Here is a 17,540-nt window from a genome sequence, read left to right as displayed (position 1 = left end):
CTCTACAATTTTTGCCCAAATCATTGTTTCAGTTTTAAAATACAACTCATCGGACCGTAATTTATTTTTATTCTACATCGTAATGTTTTATATTATATATTTATTTTTGGTTACACACAACTATTAAATGTAAAATTCAAAAAGTTTCTTCCACGCAGCGTCTATCTCCCCTCCCATGTTGAGGATAAAACGACTGTTAACATAAATGTTACTATCAATATCCTAAATAAGAGCGTGACTGTTTTAGTCTTGAAAAATATTAATTTTATAAATATAATGTCAAATACTAATAATTGTGGAGTAATAATTTAATATTGCAGGTAAACATTCAATTGTTTATGCTTCATAGCTGGTGAACATACTTTTCAAACAAAGTAATCCTTTTGTCAACATAATTCACTATCAGGCATAACGTTGATAATGAACATTCAAGCGGCCTTATGCACCAGTAATTTATTTCCTTATTTGTAAATATAAACAAAAACACTGAATAAAACAAAGAGTATGGCTTTCATGGGTAGGACTTAGTTACGTTTGATGTCATCAGAGTGTTGTTATTTATATAACTGGTTTGGGTTTAAAAGTTGGTAAGTATATACCCTAATGTAAGTTCATCCTTGCTTTTAGTTTTTATCCGTATAATTATATATATTTTATCTTTTCTTCGTTAGCAATAATCAATTCTTAAAGGCTAGCAACCTAATTTCAACAAGACTCAATCGTTTAATCCCTGAAGACTAGTCCATCTCTAGTATTGCAAAGAAAAGTTTTATGAAAATGTTGATTGTGACCTTGACATGCTGACCTTAATTGGATCATCTTCTGGTCAATGACATTCTACCTATTAAGTTTCATTATCCCTGGTCAAGCTGATCTTGATTGCACTAAAAGGACAACTCAATAGACTGTTTAAAAATATTAACCTTGACCTTGGACTAATAGTTAAATGAAGTGTTATATTCTTGGCAAGGGGAAACAAATACCAAGTCTCATAATACCAGTTTAAGAAATAGTAAAGACTTTGCAAACAGACCTTTTGAATGACCTCCTGGCGTTGTGAAACATTACAGGAAAAAACAACTGTTCAAGGAAAGACCCTATAGCAAGCAACCATAAGTGATACAAAGTGATGCAATCCCAAAGATCAATCAATTAATGCAGTATTGCTTTGATTCTTACCTTTTTTTAGTATTTAAAAAAATAATCATAGATTGACACACAATTGCTTTAAGATTTAACCATTTATATCCTAATCCTGCCAAATGGTTTTACAGATAAAGGTTTGGGCATGTGCACTAGGCTACCGTGTGATGATAGGAAATCAGAAAACAGTGTGTTACACCGATTATCTCCGATTTTCATATTTGATGTTTTATTCATGCAATAATTTAGACGGAAATTGAAAAGGTACGAACTTCATACATTTAATGGATTGATTTATTACATAAAATATTTAACAGATTAAACAAAAAATAATGTCATAAAGAGGTGTTCAGCTTTGTCCACTTCTCACTGATCATCCATAGTCTCTGTGCCACTTTCTCATCCAAGGCATTCTCACTCAACTTATCTTCCTTCATATCACTGGAAAAAATATTCAACATTATTTAGGAACAGTTTGTTCAAATTTCACTCAAATAACAAATAATTTGGGGGGTTTTATGCTTTTTGGTGAAAGCTTTGCAGAATATTTTCCCTGCATTTATTTCTATAGATTTTTTATATTTATTACTCTTATACATTTTGGTTCCTTTGTTGCTAACAAAAGTTTACTATGCCTTGCTTGTTGTTGTTTTCAAATTACATAAAAAATGACATGGTGGTGGTATGTTTAACATGCAATTTTCCAATTAACACCATTCAAATTACCATCTTCATCAAATTTATCACTCATGATCATAATTATTGTTTTCAATCATTGTTGTTCACACTCTTGAAAATATTGCCTTTGTTATCAATCACTAAAACAAATTTCTATCTTACACATGAAATAATTATCCTCTATGTAATCTACCTGAAGTATTTGCCAGTCGTTTTATCCAGTGACGTGTCCACAGCCAGGAAGACGGGTGTCTGGGCACCCTGGAAAGCACTCTTGCAAAACACCCAGAGGATAGGTGTAACGAGCCCGCCCAGCATGGACTGGGACACGGGCAGGTGGCGACTGATGCTTGTCTTACATACGCCTGGGTTCACACAGTTCACTGTCACTTTGGTTCCTGGAAAGAAGCAGTGTTTTAGGAATAGGATTATTGTTAGATCTTTTGTTAGGCTTAACAAGAACTGCAGGGTATTAAATGTTGTTGTTTTTTTCTTTTTAAATATACAGGACTGTTTAACACCACTAACCGACCACATCAAGGCATCAAATCAAGTTTGTTTGACGTTAAAAACTATCAAATTAATGAGAGTCTGTCATTTTTTCTAGTAAAGGTCACCATGACCTTGACCTTAAACCTGACCATGACCAATGTGCATACCAAGTTTGAAGACATTTCACCAAGACATTTATCAGTTACTGATTGGATGATGACACCAAAACCGGATAAAATAATCCCTTGACTGCCAAGCATTGCAGATGACACAAAAAGCATCTAAATTTAATGTGTCTGATCAACTACAGACTCTTGACATTAGGCCCTATAACAAAAAGACTGTCCTCCTGCTGTAAACAGAACAGCAAACATTGAAGAGATATTCTTGCAAAACCATACTCTGGTACCAGGTCACATAAAAGCAATTACAGGGGAGGAAACTGCAGATGAACACATGAGCGTTGCAGGCAGACACTCATCTGTTTTACTCTCAATTCTATCATTTTCAATAAAAGCAATAGTTATCAGAAAAAGGTATGTAACAAGTGTAATGACATGTAAACAGTATATGTATATGCTTTGCTTTATTAAGTTTTTTTAATGGCAAGTTAATACTCAAAACTATTTTTTTCTGCTTTAAATATTAAGCTTTTATACATATTGAATTTAGAAAACCCTTAGGACAGTTTCCTAGATTTGTTTTTTTAAAGATGCAGTCTTACTCCCACATAAGATTTACCACAATTAATACTACTGTTTTATTATTCCAAAAAGGATGAATAAATGTCAAAAACAATGGTTCTTATGAAGGATACCTATTTTAATTTGAAAGAAATGTGCATAAAACACGATATTTCTACCATTTGATATTATAGTAGATCACAGAAAATCTTTTAGCATTCACCAATCATTTAATATTTTTGCGTTTTCAGCTTTTTAATAAATGGTTACAGTCTTGTTATTATCAGTCAAAATATATGTTTGTTATACATGTGTAAACACTGATATTGAATAAGAGTGTCACTTTAATTTTAGGAAGCATCCAAAAACTACTAACATACAACTGCAATTTGTTTACACCATTTCGGAACCAACAAAAACAAAGCGAAGAAATTTAACTCTACTTGAACAGAAGATGAGCTTAAGTTCATTATTAAGTAAAGAACATTTTATTCAGACATCTTCAAAACTCAGGACAAAATCTCTACTGTTTTAAGTGTTTGTATGGTCACTGGTTACATGTGCATCACGATTCAAGTTTCATGAGTGAATTATGATATAAAAACTACTGGGACCAGTAGTATAAACACCACATACACAAATACGAGTACCACAAACAGACCACATTGAAGATACACTATTACTCCCAAATAAGATGTAACACATTTAATACAATTGTTTTAATATATCCAAAAGGATGAACAAATGTCGAAAACAATGATTCTTATGAAGGATAGCGAGTTTAATTTAAAGGAAATGTGCAGAAAACAGCGTATTTTTACCTTATGAGACCATAGTAAATTGCAGTAAATCTTTTCGCATTCACCAATCATTTTATATTTTTGCATTTTCAGCTATTAAATACACAGTTATATTATTGTTAATAATAATTAATATTTTCATAAATGCATTGTTTAGTAAGTAGTTGAGGGTGTATCACTCAAAATTTATGTTTGTTTCGCATGTGTATGTATTGATTTTGAATAAGAGTGTCTCTTTAAGTCATCACAACATTTTTTTTCTGAGTGCTGTCAAAGACAATAACTTTTTTCATTAGAAATACACACAAGCTTATCAACATACCTTCTAGCCTTCTTGCTAGCTCTTGAGAGAACAACACTAGGGCCAGCTTACTCTGCCCATACGCTATCTTGGGCTGGTAGGTTTCCACACTGTTCAGATCATCAAAGTTTATTTCACTCTTCTTGAAAAATGGACTCACAACATTAATAATTCTTCCTTGGGGTGATGCCTTCAATTTGTCCAGTAAGAGTAATGTCAGTAGAAATGGTCCTGTAAAACAAACAAAGGATAATTAAAAATTATAGTGACCCACTCACCGATTAAGAGTTGGTGACAATTTTTAGTTTTAATTTAGTTTTAATTGTTTTAATTTGTTGAAATTGAGTTGTTTTACTAATATTTATGGGGAAAACACCAAACAGTACGTAACTGCAGGTTAGTTTGGGAAATTCAAGCCCAAAATAATTCAATATTAAATAGCATTGCCCTCATTTTTTTGTCAGATATTTTTATCTTTTGCTCATATTTTATCATTGCAACAAGCATCTTCTTTATATTTCCCACAATTTATCTATATTTGAACCTTTAACATTTGAACAAGTCCCTATAAGGGCTAACAATTTTATTTGTTACCTAAATAGTTAACTCCGAGCTGCCACTCAAAACCATCATTAGTTGTGTCACGGGGCCCACACATGGTTCCAGCATTGTTGATTAAAACATCAACATTTCTTTTCTCTGAAATCACAAAAATATAAAAATACAAAAAAATTAAACTGACAACAAACCTTAAAACGTTTATAGACTAGCTAGACCCTTTTTTACATCAGGATTCGACTTATTATTAAAGCTTTTTCCATACCTGGTTTATTTACATGTCAAATATTTTGATGCATTTATATGCTTAAACTGTAGATCCTTGTTTTCATAACAATTTTTATATAAAAAAGAAAGTAAAAACAAAATTTCAATTGCTGAGCCAGCTAATATTCATCTTGAATGTGTTACCCGACAAAATATGATGTTTATTTTTTATTAATCTGATGTTGAATGAAAAGAAGACAAACCTCTCTTAATTTGATCCACAAACTTGCGTATAGACTGAGAGGATGCAAGGTTGAGTTCTCGGCACTCAAGGCTTGGGTTGATTGTTTCATCGTAAATCTCTTCCCTGGCAGCTGTACATGCGTCAATGTTTCTACATGCCATAATCACACGAGCCCCTGAGATGATAATTATTAGACTTTAAACATTGAAAGTGCAGTCAAATAATTATAAATTTAATGCATCATATTATTTTCCAAGAGCAATCCTTTCTAAAACATGATGGCCATGTCAAAACCTCAAAAACAATGCTGAAAATATCGGAAACAAGTGATTACAATAACACATCTTTTCCTTTCTTCTTTTTATTATACCTCACTTCTATGGAACATAAAGTAAAAACATCAAGGCAATATTTTCAACTATCACCCAAACTTTCACCCTCTGTTGCACTGTTACCCTCACTGACGTCATGCAAATATGTTCATGAATAAATTCTGTTTAATTTCAAGGTATTTTTGCTCTTGATTTACCGGTACATGTGAATTTTAATCCAATTATTTGAAATTATACAGGTTTTGTTTGGTATAAAAAAAGTAGATATTGACAGCCATGATGGTGACAGTGCATATTGTCAACCTTGGCTTCACCTCAGTCAACAGTATTTACCTCAGGTTGACAATATGCACAGTCACCCTCATGGCAGTCAATATTTAAATATTATTAGCCATGATGCATCTTAAAGCTGCACTCTCACAGATTTACTGTTTTTACAACTTTTTTTAGTTTTTGTCTTGGAAAGCGCAACTGTTTGCGTAAATGTCTGCAAACCAATGATAGAAGATTGCTGACAAAAAATCAGATCCTAGATTTTCATATTTCCATTCGAAAATTCATGTTTTATGGCTTACACCGTTACTGTCAGTTACTACGGCTTAAGAAAAATGCATAAAACATCAATTTTTGAACTAAATTTGTCCTGTTCCAAAAACAAAAAGTAAAAAAGTTGTCAAAACCTTCAATCTGTGAGATTGCAGCTTTAAAGAATTTGCATGTTTCTTATGACTTTCTATTTCCATCTCCTGAAAAGATCTCCCAAACCTTACATACCTTTCTTTGACAAGAGTCTTGCTGTCTGCTTGCCAATGCCAGAGTTTGCCCCAGTGACAATAACACTCTTCCCATACATATCTTGGTTGTCATCATCAAACTTTTTGCCTCCCAAATAATCCCTGCCAGGTGAAAAATAACATATCAGAACATCCATCCCTACATAAATCATGGTGCCCATACATGTATTAACAAAAGCATTGAAGTGTTTCAAGCCCTGTTCAGAATTGGTAAAATCACCTAATTGTATTCAAGCTAGTTTCAATTTAAAAGCCAACAGTGTAGTGTAAAGTATTAGACTTCTATTGTGATTACTATAATCTCAAGGTATACTGTAACCTTCTCTCCAAATGTAATGAAAACGGCTTATAAGTGACCTAATAACTGGTAACCAGAATTTATATCTTCACTATAATTCTCTTCTATCTCAGAAGTATTTTCAAGGTAAAATTAGAGCTTTCACAGAAGTGATGACTATCCCCGCACACCTACGTTACAAATGCTGTAATTCATTGACAATGAAAAAAATAAAATAAGAGATGTTTTTAAAGATTATATCAAGGAAAGTAATTCTATTTACCACAAGATTATAATATAAAATCTTCAATATAGCAGCACTGAACTGATGTTCTAGGGAAGATAACTCCAAAAAGAGTCCATAATGGTGTTAATGTGTATCCTGTATCAGATTGATATCTCATAATCTGTAAAACTGTTTGAGTAGTCTTCTTCACAAACTTCAAAATATTTCTTTTCAAGGGCACATCACTCTAGGAGTGGTCATAGGTCACAAAACAAACACAAAGCACTACTATCCACCATGCTGGTAATGTGCAGGTACCAAGTATCAGAGTGATACCTCTTTAACTGTGGGAGAAGTTTACTCTGCAAACTCCCATAATGCCCAAAGTGTAACAAATAATATTTAAGGGCAAAAACCTCTATGACAAATCCGCTGTTGGTCAACAAAAACATTTGAGGAACTACTGCACATCATGGTGGTAATAATATGTAGCAAGAGAGAGAGAGGGGGTGATTCCACTTCATATGTCAGTGAAGTTGGCTCCACAATCCTTTGCCAACAGATCAACCAACCAACCCTATGGTGAGTCCAATACACCCAACTGCTAACTTTATTTGTGGAGAATACACTAAATTTCAGTATCATTATAATCTACTGTAATTACAGGCTTTACATAATGATAATTGTTGATGCAGGAAAAGGTTACATACCACTCCTAAGGGTGATATACATGATATACATGTACATAGTAGTACATGTACATGAATTGAAAAATTAACTTACTTTAAAAGAACAATTCCGCCAAAGCCTGCCCCAAGACTGCTGATAACAACGTAGCTTCTTGGTACTTTTATAGATGACAACTTCATGACTATTTAAGCAAAGTGGACCTGCAAAAAATATGTGATTATCGCTCTGATAATTATTTAAAATCAAGTTTACAAAATATGGAAAGACAAAGATCTACATAAGATATGTAGTTCTAGCAAAAACAAGACCTTGAAAATTGGCAGTGTCAAACAACTGTGTAAAGTATGAAGTCCATTAAATGAACAGTATTTAAGATCTGAGTTAAAACCCAAAGTTGCAATAAAACTTTAACCAGACTTTCAAAGTTGATCATAGACCATAATTTGTATTTAGGAATACATCGAGTTATGTAACATAATAGTATATATAGCATTTGTCTGGTATTGACGTCCAGACTAACCATCATTAAAAAAAAAAAAGCCTGGACGGCATTTTAGAATGACTAGGTTTTTAGATTGTTTCCATTCTTTATTAAACAGTGACAACAACTATATTATCTAGAATATAATTAAGCAAAGTTACATTTAAAACACCAAAATAAAGCTGTCTTTTTTACTTACTAGAAATAAAAATGTTTCTAGACTTGCGGAATTTTTGACTTTGACATGGTGTTTGTGTTTTTGCAGTTTCTACGACACAAGAAAATTTTACGTTAATTAACTGTAACTATCAATTACGTTTTCAATCATCAAAATGCCTGATAAACCTTCCATTCCGGGTCTCCCAGCCGGCATGCCTGATCCAGAGGCAATATTTGACTCATGGTGGCCAATTATTATTGCGGTAGTTGGTGGCTTTATTTATGGAATGAGGTAAAAATTAGTGCAAGGTATTTTCGCGATACAACAAAAAAAGGTTACACTATACTATTACCCACATAAAAAATATGGGTTATATTGAAATTATACCTTACAAAATAAATATTCTATCTACTCTGTGTGGCTATAACAGTCTAAAATATCAATGAAAACAGGCATTGTTTTATTGCATGATCTACTTTTAAATCTGTTTTATTTTGAGCTTTTATTATATGTAAGAAAATCTAATGTAAAAAGCAATTTAGTCACCATATTTCCCAATAGTAACCAATTTCTTTTATTTGGCTTTTATTTTGGACGTAAACTTTCAAAACATCGTTATACCTAATGAATATTTACAGGACAGGTTTTGCAGCATTTGTCTGGTATTGATATTTTGGTTATTGCAACAGTATTACTTATTTGTTATTTGCCCAGACAATACATGAGAGGATCCAGATGCACTAGCGATTTGAAGCTGGAAGACAAGGTTGCAATAATCACCGGCGGAGATGGAGGAATAGGTCGCCATATCGCAGAGGATCTCGCTAAAAGAGGTAAATGTCTCAAGGATTTTTTATCGGGATGAATGAAATTATAAATAATAATCAAAACTTATTTTTACATATTACTTAATTAAGCCAATGATGTTCGCACTAAGCATTTGTATTGGGTTGTTTTTTGGTTTTGAGTTAATTGAGCCTGACAATTGAATTTATAATGAAAATAATATATTAATATGGGTACTGCACTCTGTGTACCTTTGTTTAAAAATTATGGTTTTTAATGATTCCCTTGATTTATGCTTATTAATATCACTTATTAAGACAATACATGCAGTAGAATGTATTGAATCTTTCATCATAAATTGATGATCATACATTTTTATTGAAGGAGTATTCCGTTACCATTATGTTATGTTATCTGGGCCTGTATTCATGAAGCAAACAGTTGAAAAATTGCTTTTTAAGAATTTAAAGTAATAAATAAATAAAAAAATAAATAAAAAATGGTAGTAAACTAAAGAATAAAGAGATCCTCAAATTAACTATTAAACATCTCACAATCTTTTGCGTTCTAATTACAAAAGAAGCTAAATAGTAAGGGGACTACCATGCCAGAAGCTGTACTGTGTATTGCAAGAAGGGTTGAAGTGCAGATGTTAAAAAAAAATGCCAATGAGTTTATGTTTATAAAAATAATAGTACACCTTTCACTTCTACCACATGCTTTTTATTTCAAGTCTATTTAGCAGTTTTTTTTTCTGACCTGGCCTTCTGATAAATAAAAATAAAAATTGACAGACACCCACTAAATCTACCTCAGAGGTGGGGAAGCAAAGAATAATTTTAGTCTGACCTTGGTGCAATTAATCAGTTGATATCAATAAACTTCTAATAGTTGTAGTAGAAATAATTCAAACATTTACTTTTTAAAAATCTTTCCACTAAGTTACATTGTGAGTAAAGGCCCTGACATGTTCCATCCTATACTGTATTTAACTGTATTATAAACAGGAACCAGAGTGTACCTTGCGTGTCGAGATGAGAAGGCTGGGGAGGTGGTTGTCCAGGAGCTCAAGAAGAAGACGAAAAATGATAAGATCTGGAGCCTCAAGTGTGACCTTGCCTCTTTTAAATCTGTCAGAGCCTTTGCTGAGGCATTCAAGAAAAGTAAGTTAACATTTTACACCAGTTTATGCTTTGTAAAGTCTGCAATTAATGGATACAATGAGGTTTGATTTGTATAAAAGAGTTTTTTGTGTCTGCTATTACCTTAATGCCATTTTACTGCGCGATTAGTTGATAAAATGACGTCTGATATGTATAATAGAGTTTTTTGCGTCTGTTATTACTTCCCGTATTTCCTCTACTATAAGACGGGGAAATATGGTCCCAATTTTTAACCTTAAAGTTCTATAGCAAGGCTATAAGAAATTCAGAAAGAATAGGGTCAGAATCAGGAATATTCAACATAAGGTATTCGACTGACTGATTTATTGTCTGTTGATGACACCCAAATAAAAGTGACACGATCACACTCATCCGATTAAGACGACCATCTGCTTTGTTTTGCTACGATGAACAATCGATATAACGCTTGTTATCGGTCCAAACACGTTTATCACAGGAGACATACTTTGCTACCTTTCAAATAAAAAGATTTTGAACAAATTTTTTTTTCCAAAAATTGTATTGTTATTTTTTCTATTTCGTAAATAAAACTTACTTTTTCCTTACAATAAGGCTTTGCGTATATCATACAGATACATGTAACTGTCAGAATTCAATACACATTTCATTAATCGTTACATTAATTTATCCGCAATCATCAATGGCTATTTACTTCTCAAAATTTAAGTCCCATCAACTGCAATCCAAACAAACACCTGCGAAAATTTAACTTATTAACACATGTAATGGAATGTGTGGTGTTTGTTGGCTGCAGATCAAACAGTACAATTTTTGATGTCACAGCACGAGCTGTGTAAAGATCAAAGGTGCACTGCAATGGTTTGTATTTAAATAGGTCAATCAAACACCGTATGAACCCACATTACTTCCAAGATTGCGTCTAGGCTGGTTAAAACATACCATACTATCGGAAAATAAAAATCAATATTCCTAAGCAAATGAACAAATTTAGTTGATAATTGACTGTTTAGCTTGAATATTATCACAGACTTGGAGAAGTTCAAGTGCTGGATTTGCTTTAAAAATTGACCCCGTCTTATAAACGAGTCGAGATAAAAACACCAGATTTCATGGGCAAAGTTAGGGGGTCGTCTTTTAAGCGGATCGCCTTATTGTCGGGGAAATACAGTATATATCATTTTCTGTGCCAATGCGGTTACCACTGACAATATTATTAAATTTGTTTAATGTTCGTCCTCTTGTAGTCTTGTTTCTCTTGTTTGGTGTTTGTTTGCCCTTGATCAAAATGACTTTAAAGTTTTAGGCTACTGGGATTGTCCCTGTAGTAACCATTACTTTATTAACAGTGTTGAAAATTTACGTTTGCCTAGTCCTTTGTATGGTCATAACTTGGCTTTCATTTAGTATAACATGCAAATAATAATGACGTCATTGTTTATTTCAATATTGGGCTGCGATTAGATAAGCGCAACATCATTTAACCAATGACATATGATGTTACATATATCAGCTATTTTTTTATACAAGCCTATGTCGTCAGTCACATTTCTTTACGAACAAATACTCAATTTCAGAAGATATCCTACTGCTAAATTTTAATTGTAATGAACAATTGATTAAAAATGTAAATACAATGTATAAGTATTCATCACATTTTCCTTGCATTTCTGCTGTATGAACGCAGAAGGGGAAACAAGCAATATATCAAGAAACGCAAGCGCACTTCGTGGAATTTGCTCACATGTTCTACTTCGCTCAAACAGCATAAACGCAAGAAAAATGTCATAAATCCTTAATTGTTGCAGCACTGATTCTTTTTGTCTCTAAATGCTTATTTTACATAATTAAGATTTTTTTCTGTTCTTAAATTTTAAGTAAGATGGACTTGAAATTTTACATTAAAGGAAAATGTAATTGTAATAGTTCATAAGCACAATATTGACTAAACTAAACTAAACTCGATTTATCTAACAGAGGAAGATCACCTTCACTTCCTTGTGAACAATGCCGGCATCATGATGCACCCTCAGCTCCTCACTGAAGACAAGTTTGAAGCTCATCTACAGGTCAACTACCTAGGTAGGCTGTGTGTCATACAAATTTGACAAACTGTTTTCGATATTTCTCAATAAAGGAATGTTAATTAGTACTGTTGAGTTGCTCAGTAGCATTTCATATTCTCTTTAAATGTTTGCTAAATAACTTAGCATTTCAAGCTTTTGAAGCATTGGATGGTCGTGGCTTCAAGTTCACCATCAAGTTAATTCAAATCAAGTGCAATATTTCTTGCTTTTTGATAGACTTATCATACCAAAGAAACCAACTGCAGCCATTTGGCATATACTTTTAAGTAACACCAGGAACTAATTACTGAAGAGGTGGGCTCACACCCCTGCAAAACATCTATAGATCATTTTATATGTACTTTTTGCATTGGTTTCACTTCAACCGGCTAATTAAATCTTAGCTTTGAATTATGCTCACAAGAAAAGCACGGTGACAAACAAAACTTTGAGAGCCAAACTAAAACTTAACAGCTGTAACAAATTGACCGTCTCTTTGATGCAAAGGGTCATGTTTATTTTGTGTTGTTTTACAGATAAATGATTTCAATCTGCTAAGTTAACTTGCAAACAATTCAGTTATCATCATTAGGAACCCAGACATGCTATCAAAATTGTAAAATGTTGTCTATTGATTGTTTCAACCTAGCAGAGTACATATTATTTTACTCTTGGCTTCAGGTCATGTACTGCTTACACATCTACTGTATGACACCCTGAAGCGCTCTTCACCTTCCCGTGTTGTCATGACGACTGCACCCGCCTACCAACTGGCCTCGCTGGACTTTGAGGACATAAACTGGGAGAAAAAGGAATATGCTGCCTCCGCAGCGTACGCTTCCAGCAAACTTGCCCTTGTGTTTTTTACGAGAGAATTTGCCAAAAGATATAATTTTGAAGGTTTGTAGCGCTTATTTTGTTCAATCCGAGATTTGGAGCAGATTTTCAATACAAAGCAATTTTGACGGTTTTGTCATTAAGAATCATCTTGATATTATGTTTTATTAATTATATACATGTACCCATCATAATTCCACATGTAATACGTATCGCAAAATATGGCCGTATTCCACTCTGCTGACGTCACATCATAAATGTATCATTGCATGATTTTAAAATAACATCATAAAACAAAATAGTGCGTCATTAAAATGACATTTATTATGATAGCAAGTGTTTCTTAAGTGATTTAAGCAGTAATTTATATATTAAAAAATGTTTATTAGTTCTGCATTTTGATCCAGGATATTGTATTTGATTGAAATTGATTCTCACTTGCAATCCTCATTTGGAAATATACATTCAAATTGAATACAACCTCCCAGATCAAAACGAAGTACTAATAATCCTATCTGATAAAACTCCGTATGTCTAATAATATTGCTCTACATTGAATTGGTAGCTTTTGTCTTAGATGGTAATACTTAACTACTGAAATCAAATTTTCAATGTGACTATCTTACATTTGTTCAATTTGTTTTTTTACTGGACATTTGCATTTAGAACAGTAACAAGTATCTTAAAATGGATATTAATGGTTGAAAGCAATTTCAAGAGGATCTTAAACCTGCTCTTGGCCTGAATTCTTTGTACACAAACTAAACGTTTCATGATTGGGATTAAAGGCCTGTTATCTTCCCTGTTTACAAGAATGGGGATAAGATTTGCATGTAGTAAAATTTTGCGGAGTGAAAAAACAATGTGTATCAAATGTTGACATTACTTGTCATTGCCTTCATTTCAGAGAATGGTATTGCGATGAACTGTGTTATACCTGGTGTTGTCAGAACGGGTATCCATCGACACATGCCGTTCCGACAGTCATCGTTCATCAGTTTGACTTTTGCTCCGTTCCTCTGGTACCTGATGAAGTGCCCTGAGGATGGCGCCCAGACAACCATCTTCTGCTGTCTAGCTGATGGCCTAACAACTGTGTCAGGCTTTATGTACAAGTAAGTTGTTAAGACATAGAAAAACTAATTGCTTGGATTTCGTTTTGGGAACATTCATGTCTTCAATGTCAAGCTGACCAATCAGGGCGCAGCAATGAAATTAACAGTGATAACACTAAGCTGATTCATTTCAGTTTTCAAAATTATGCACCTGAAGGGCGACACATAGTAATCAGACCGTCTGTCTGTCCGTCCATCCCTTACAGTTTCTGATCAATTACTGAAAAACCTTTAGGCCCAAATGATCTCAAACTTGATTGGCAGGTTGGCAATGACCAGCAGATGAACCCTATTGATTTTGATGTTAGTGGGTCAAGGGTCAATGTGGTGGTGATCTCTAGCTAAAAATCTGTTCCGATCAATAACTGAAGAACGCATAGGCGCAGATATTAGTTGACATCCACTCCATCTTTCAGTGACTTATCATTCCCATGTACATACTTTGCTTTTTAAAAATGTTAGAGATCAATCTTTCCAAACTTCATGGGAAGGTGGGTAGGTCATCATGAAGATATTGTTATACACTCAAAGCTATCTGTGTATGTGATTCACAGATTGAACAGGTTGCCAAGATAGGATCTAGGGGTGATTAATTTACTTGTGTTTCTGATTGTTGCGCAAATTTAAATCTCGCAAAAATCTTTTTTATCTTCACAGGGAATGTAAACGGGAGCCTTACGGTGAGAGTGTTGAAAACGAGGAACTGCAAGATAAAGTGTGGTCAGAAACGCTTCAGTGGCTGAAAATCAAAGAGTTTGGCCAGACAGAGTGACCACAGACTGGCCAATGACTACCCTGGGAATCCAAGACATAGCAGCCCCATCTTATCAACAATCATATTGTACGATGGCTTTTCCAAAGCAATATTTCTATGTATAATGATATGTACAGTATATGATAGAATGATGAATATCTTTTTTGAAAGTTATAGTTACATATGTCAGTTTAAACATAGTTTAATTGGTTTTGCAAGCCAAACACGCTTAGTAGTCAGTTCAAACATAGTTTATTTGGTTTTACAAGCTAAACACATTAAGTAGTCAGTTCAAACATAGTTTGTATGGTTTTGCAAGCCTAAACATATTGAGTTGTCAGTTCAAACATTATACATATTTATTTGGTTTTACAAGCCAAACACATTTAGTTGTCATTACGAAAACGGTTTCTTTGGTTTTGCAAGCCGAACAGTTAGTAACGTAAATTGTAAGTCTGACAAAAAAAAAATGAAATTGAAATCTTAAACTGATCGTACGATTTTTTGTCATATAAATGTTGATAAGATGACTGGACTGACCTCTCCAGGCTCGCTGACCTTGTGTACTACTGTTGTGTTAACAAGCAATAATATTTAGATCTGCATGTTGTTCATGTATAGTTCTTGCATAATGTTAATTACATTCCAGATATCATGTATGTTCATAAATCATTATACAAATTCAAAGGCCTTTTTGTTGTCATGTTGATTTTGTTAATTTCTTTTGCTTGAAGTTAGTGATATTTGAGAAACTTTCAAATTGTATTTTTTTGCAGTACTGTAATTGTTTGAAAATGTGTTGTAAATGTTATGAAGAGAATGCCAAGCTATTTATAGATCTGATTGATGTGTATTTATCACAATGACATTATGTGTAAGAGTTTTGCTGTTGATGCATTTCTTTTCTTGTTTCATTTTCAGTGCATTGATGTAAGCTTGCTAAAATGATATTTGAAATACATGTATCTGAGATGAACCAAGTTCAGCATGTAGAAATGGGTGTTGTCCCTTGATTACAGTCTAAACATAGTCTTCCTTGTGTTTATTTAATTTTTAATGTATTCAGGAAAAATATATAAACCATAGTTTAGTTTTTTATTTGTTTTTGCACATGTACATTTATATTGATGTAATCCTACATAATTATTATCAAATGCATAATAGAATATATTTTGTAATCGATTGTTCAAAGATCATGTGGTATTATCCAAGATTATAGTGTACTCATTGGTGGCTTTATTTAACCATTGAGCCCCATCCAGAGAAAGTGTGTTTTATTGATGTACATAATTAAGTTACAAAAATTATGTCAAAAATCAAAATATTGTAATCTGAAGACCTCTTTTTGTACTTATATTATATTCTTTGAATTTAAATTCACCACATCAAACTGCAATCATATTGTAACTGGTGGAATTTCCTGATACATGCCTAGCAGGCACTAAGGATTGTAGCTAAATTATGTCTTCTCTTTGTTTCACTGATATTGGGCAGTTTCCAATCCATGGTTTCTAGGTCTGTGATGAAATATAACCTTTAGGAATGATTGTGCATTCAAAAAGCATTACCCTAGTTGACAAGTATTCAATAGATGTGGATGTTAAAAATGAATACAAAAAACTGTGTAACCTTATCCAGAGGCTTTTAATTTTCATATCTAAATATTTGTCTTTGATTTTATGTAAAAATGTGAAAAAGTATCATTTTGTCCATAATGCACAAAGTTTCATGTAGTTATTGATTGGTTTACCAAGTGGTTTGCTTTAAGCGTTTTGCAAATGTGAGCTGGCTAGGATAGAGACATTCGCGCCAATCACTAAGAACGTAATTCATTATTTTTGCTTTAATCCTGTATTAATCAAATCAGCAGACAAGCTGTCCCTAGATTTTTCCTAATCATTGGTAAAGTAAAGAAAAAAATAAACATTAATTCTATTACATTATATTATCTTGGATAAAATCAAGATGAATGCTTTGAATTTTTAAGGTTTATTCAGAGTAAATGTATCCAGGATACTTGTAAAGTTTTGATCATGTTGTATTTTGTATACAATTATGTATTAAAATGCTTTAAACTAGTGATAGGTCTGTTATAAATTGTCAATTAAAAGCTATGTTTTTTCAGGATTTAATGAATATTCTTAGCTTGTTAAGCTACATATACATAACAGCAATTTGAATGGTCAACAGTAAATACTGGATAAATATTGACCAATAAATAAGCATTTTGGCTAAGTTTATATAACTAAAGAACTAACCAGTTTTATAGAATTGCCTGCCGATCTTTATTGTTGTCCATTAGAGGTTGTGAACTTGTGAGCAATGGTTGTTATTTATTTCTGAACATGTTTCTGGGGTTTTTTTGGAAAAAAGAAATATTGGTAAGCATTCAAGTAAGCAAAGCAATGCATTATGTGTGAACTCTCCATAATAACTTTTATTCAACTGCAACGCATTATGTGTGAACTCTTCATATTAACTTTTATACAACTGAAAGGCATTATGTGTGAACTCTCCATATTAACTTTTATTCAACTGCAAGGCATTATGTGTGAACTCTCCATATTAACTTTTATTCAACTGAAACGCTTTATGTGTGAACTCTCCATATTAACTTTTATTCAACTGCAACGCATTATGTGTGAACTCTCCATATTAACTTTTATTCAACTGCAAGGCATTATGTGTGAGCTCCATAATAATTTTTATTCAATTGCAACGCATTATGTGTGAACTCTTCATAATAACTTTTATTCAACTGCAACGCATTACGG

General features: G+C 32.9%; 2 protein-coding genes across 2 annotated transcripts; one reads left to right on the top strand and one right to left on the bottom strand.

Annotated features, from left to right (window-relative positions):
- Window positions 1-1,419: 1,419 nt before the first annotated feature.
- Window positions 1,420-8,183, bottom strand: LOC128208846 (retinol dehydrogenase 13-like). The gene is made up of 8 exons (XM_052912485.1): window positions 8,106-8,183; window positions 7,519-7,625; window positions 6,213-6,334; window positions 5,126-5,281; window positions 4,692-4,796; window positions 4,119-4,328; window positions 2,015-2,219; window positions 1,420-1,584 (listed from the first exon to the last, which is right to left on the bottom strand). The coding sequence occupies exons 2-8, from the start codon at window positions 7,602-7,604 to the stop codon at window positions 1,479-1,481; spliced, it is 990 nt and encodes a 329-aa protein (XP_052768445.1). The 5' UTR covers window positions 7,605-7,625; window positions 8,106-8,183; the 3' UTR covers window positions 1,420-1,478.
- On the top strand, window positions 8,178-16,845 carry LOC128208845 (retinol dehydrogenase 12-like). Its single transcript, XM_052912484.1, has 7 exons — window positions 8,178-8,357; window positions 8,781-8,899; window positions 9,860-10,015; window positions 11,972-12,076; window positions 12,742-12,960; window positions 13,805-14,012; window positions 14,670-16,845. Exons 1-7 carry the CDS (start codon window positions 8,239-8,241, stop codon window positions 14,782-14,784), a joined length of 1,041 nt encoding a protein of 346 aa, XP_052768444.1. The 5' UTR covers window positions 8,178-8,238; the 3' UTR covers window positions 14,785-16,845.
- The last annotated feature ends 695 nt before the right edge of the window (window positions 16,846-17,540 follow it).

Source organism: Mya arenaria, chromosome 11, assembly GCF_026914265.1.
Source record: "Mya arenaria isolate MELC-2E11 chromosome 11, ASM2691426v1".
In the NCBI taxonomy this organism is placed as follows: domain Eukaryota; kingdom Metazoa; phylum Mollusca; class Bivalvia; order Myida; family Myidae; genus Mya; species Mya arenaria.
This window is presented reverse-complemented; position numbering and strand designations above follow the sequence as displayed.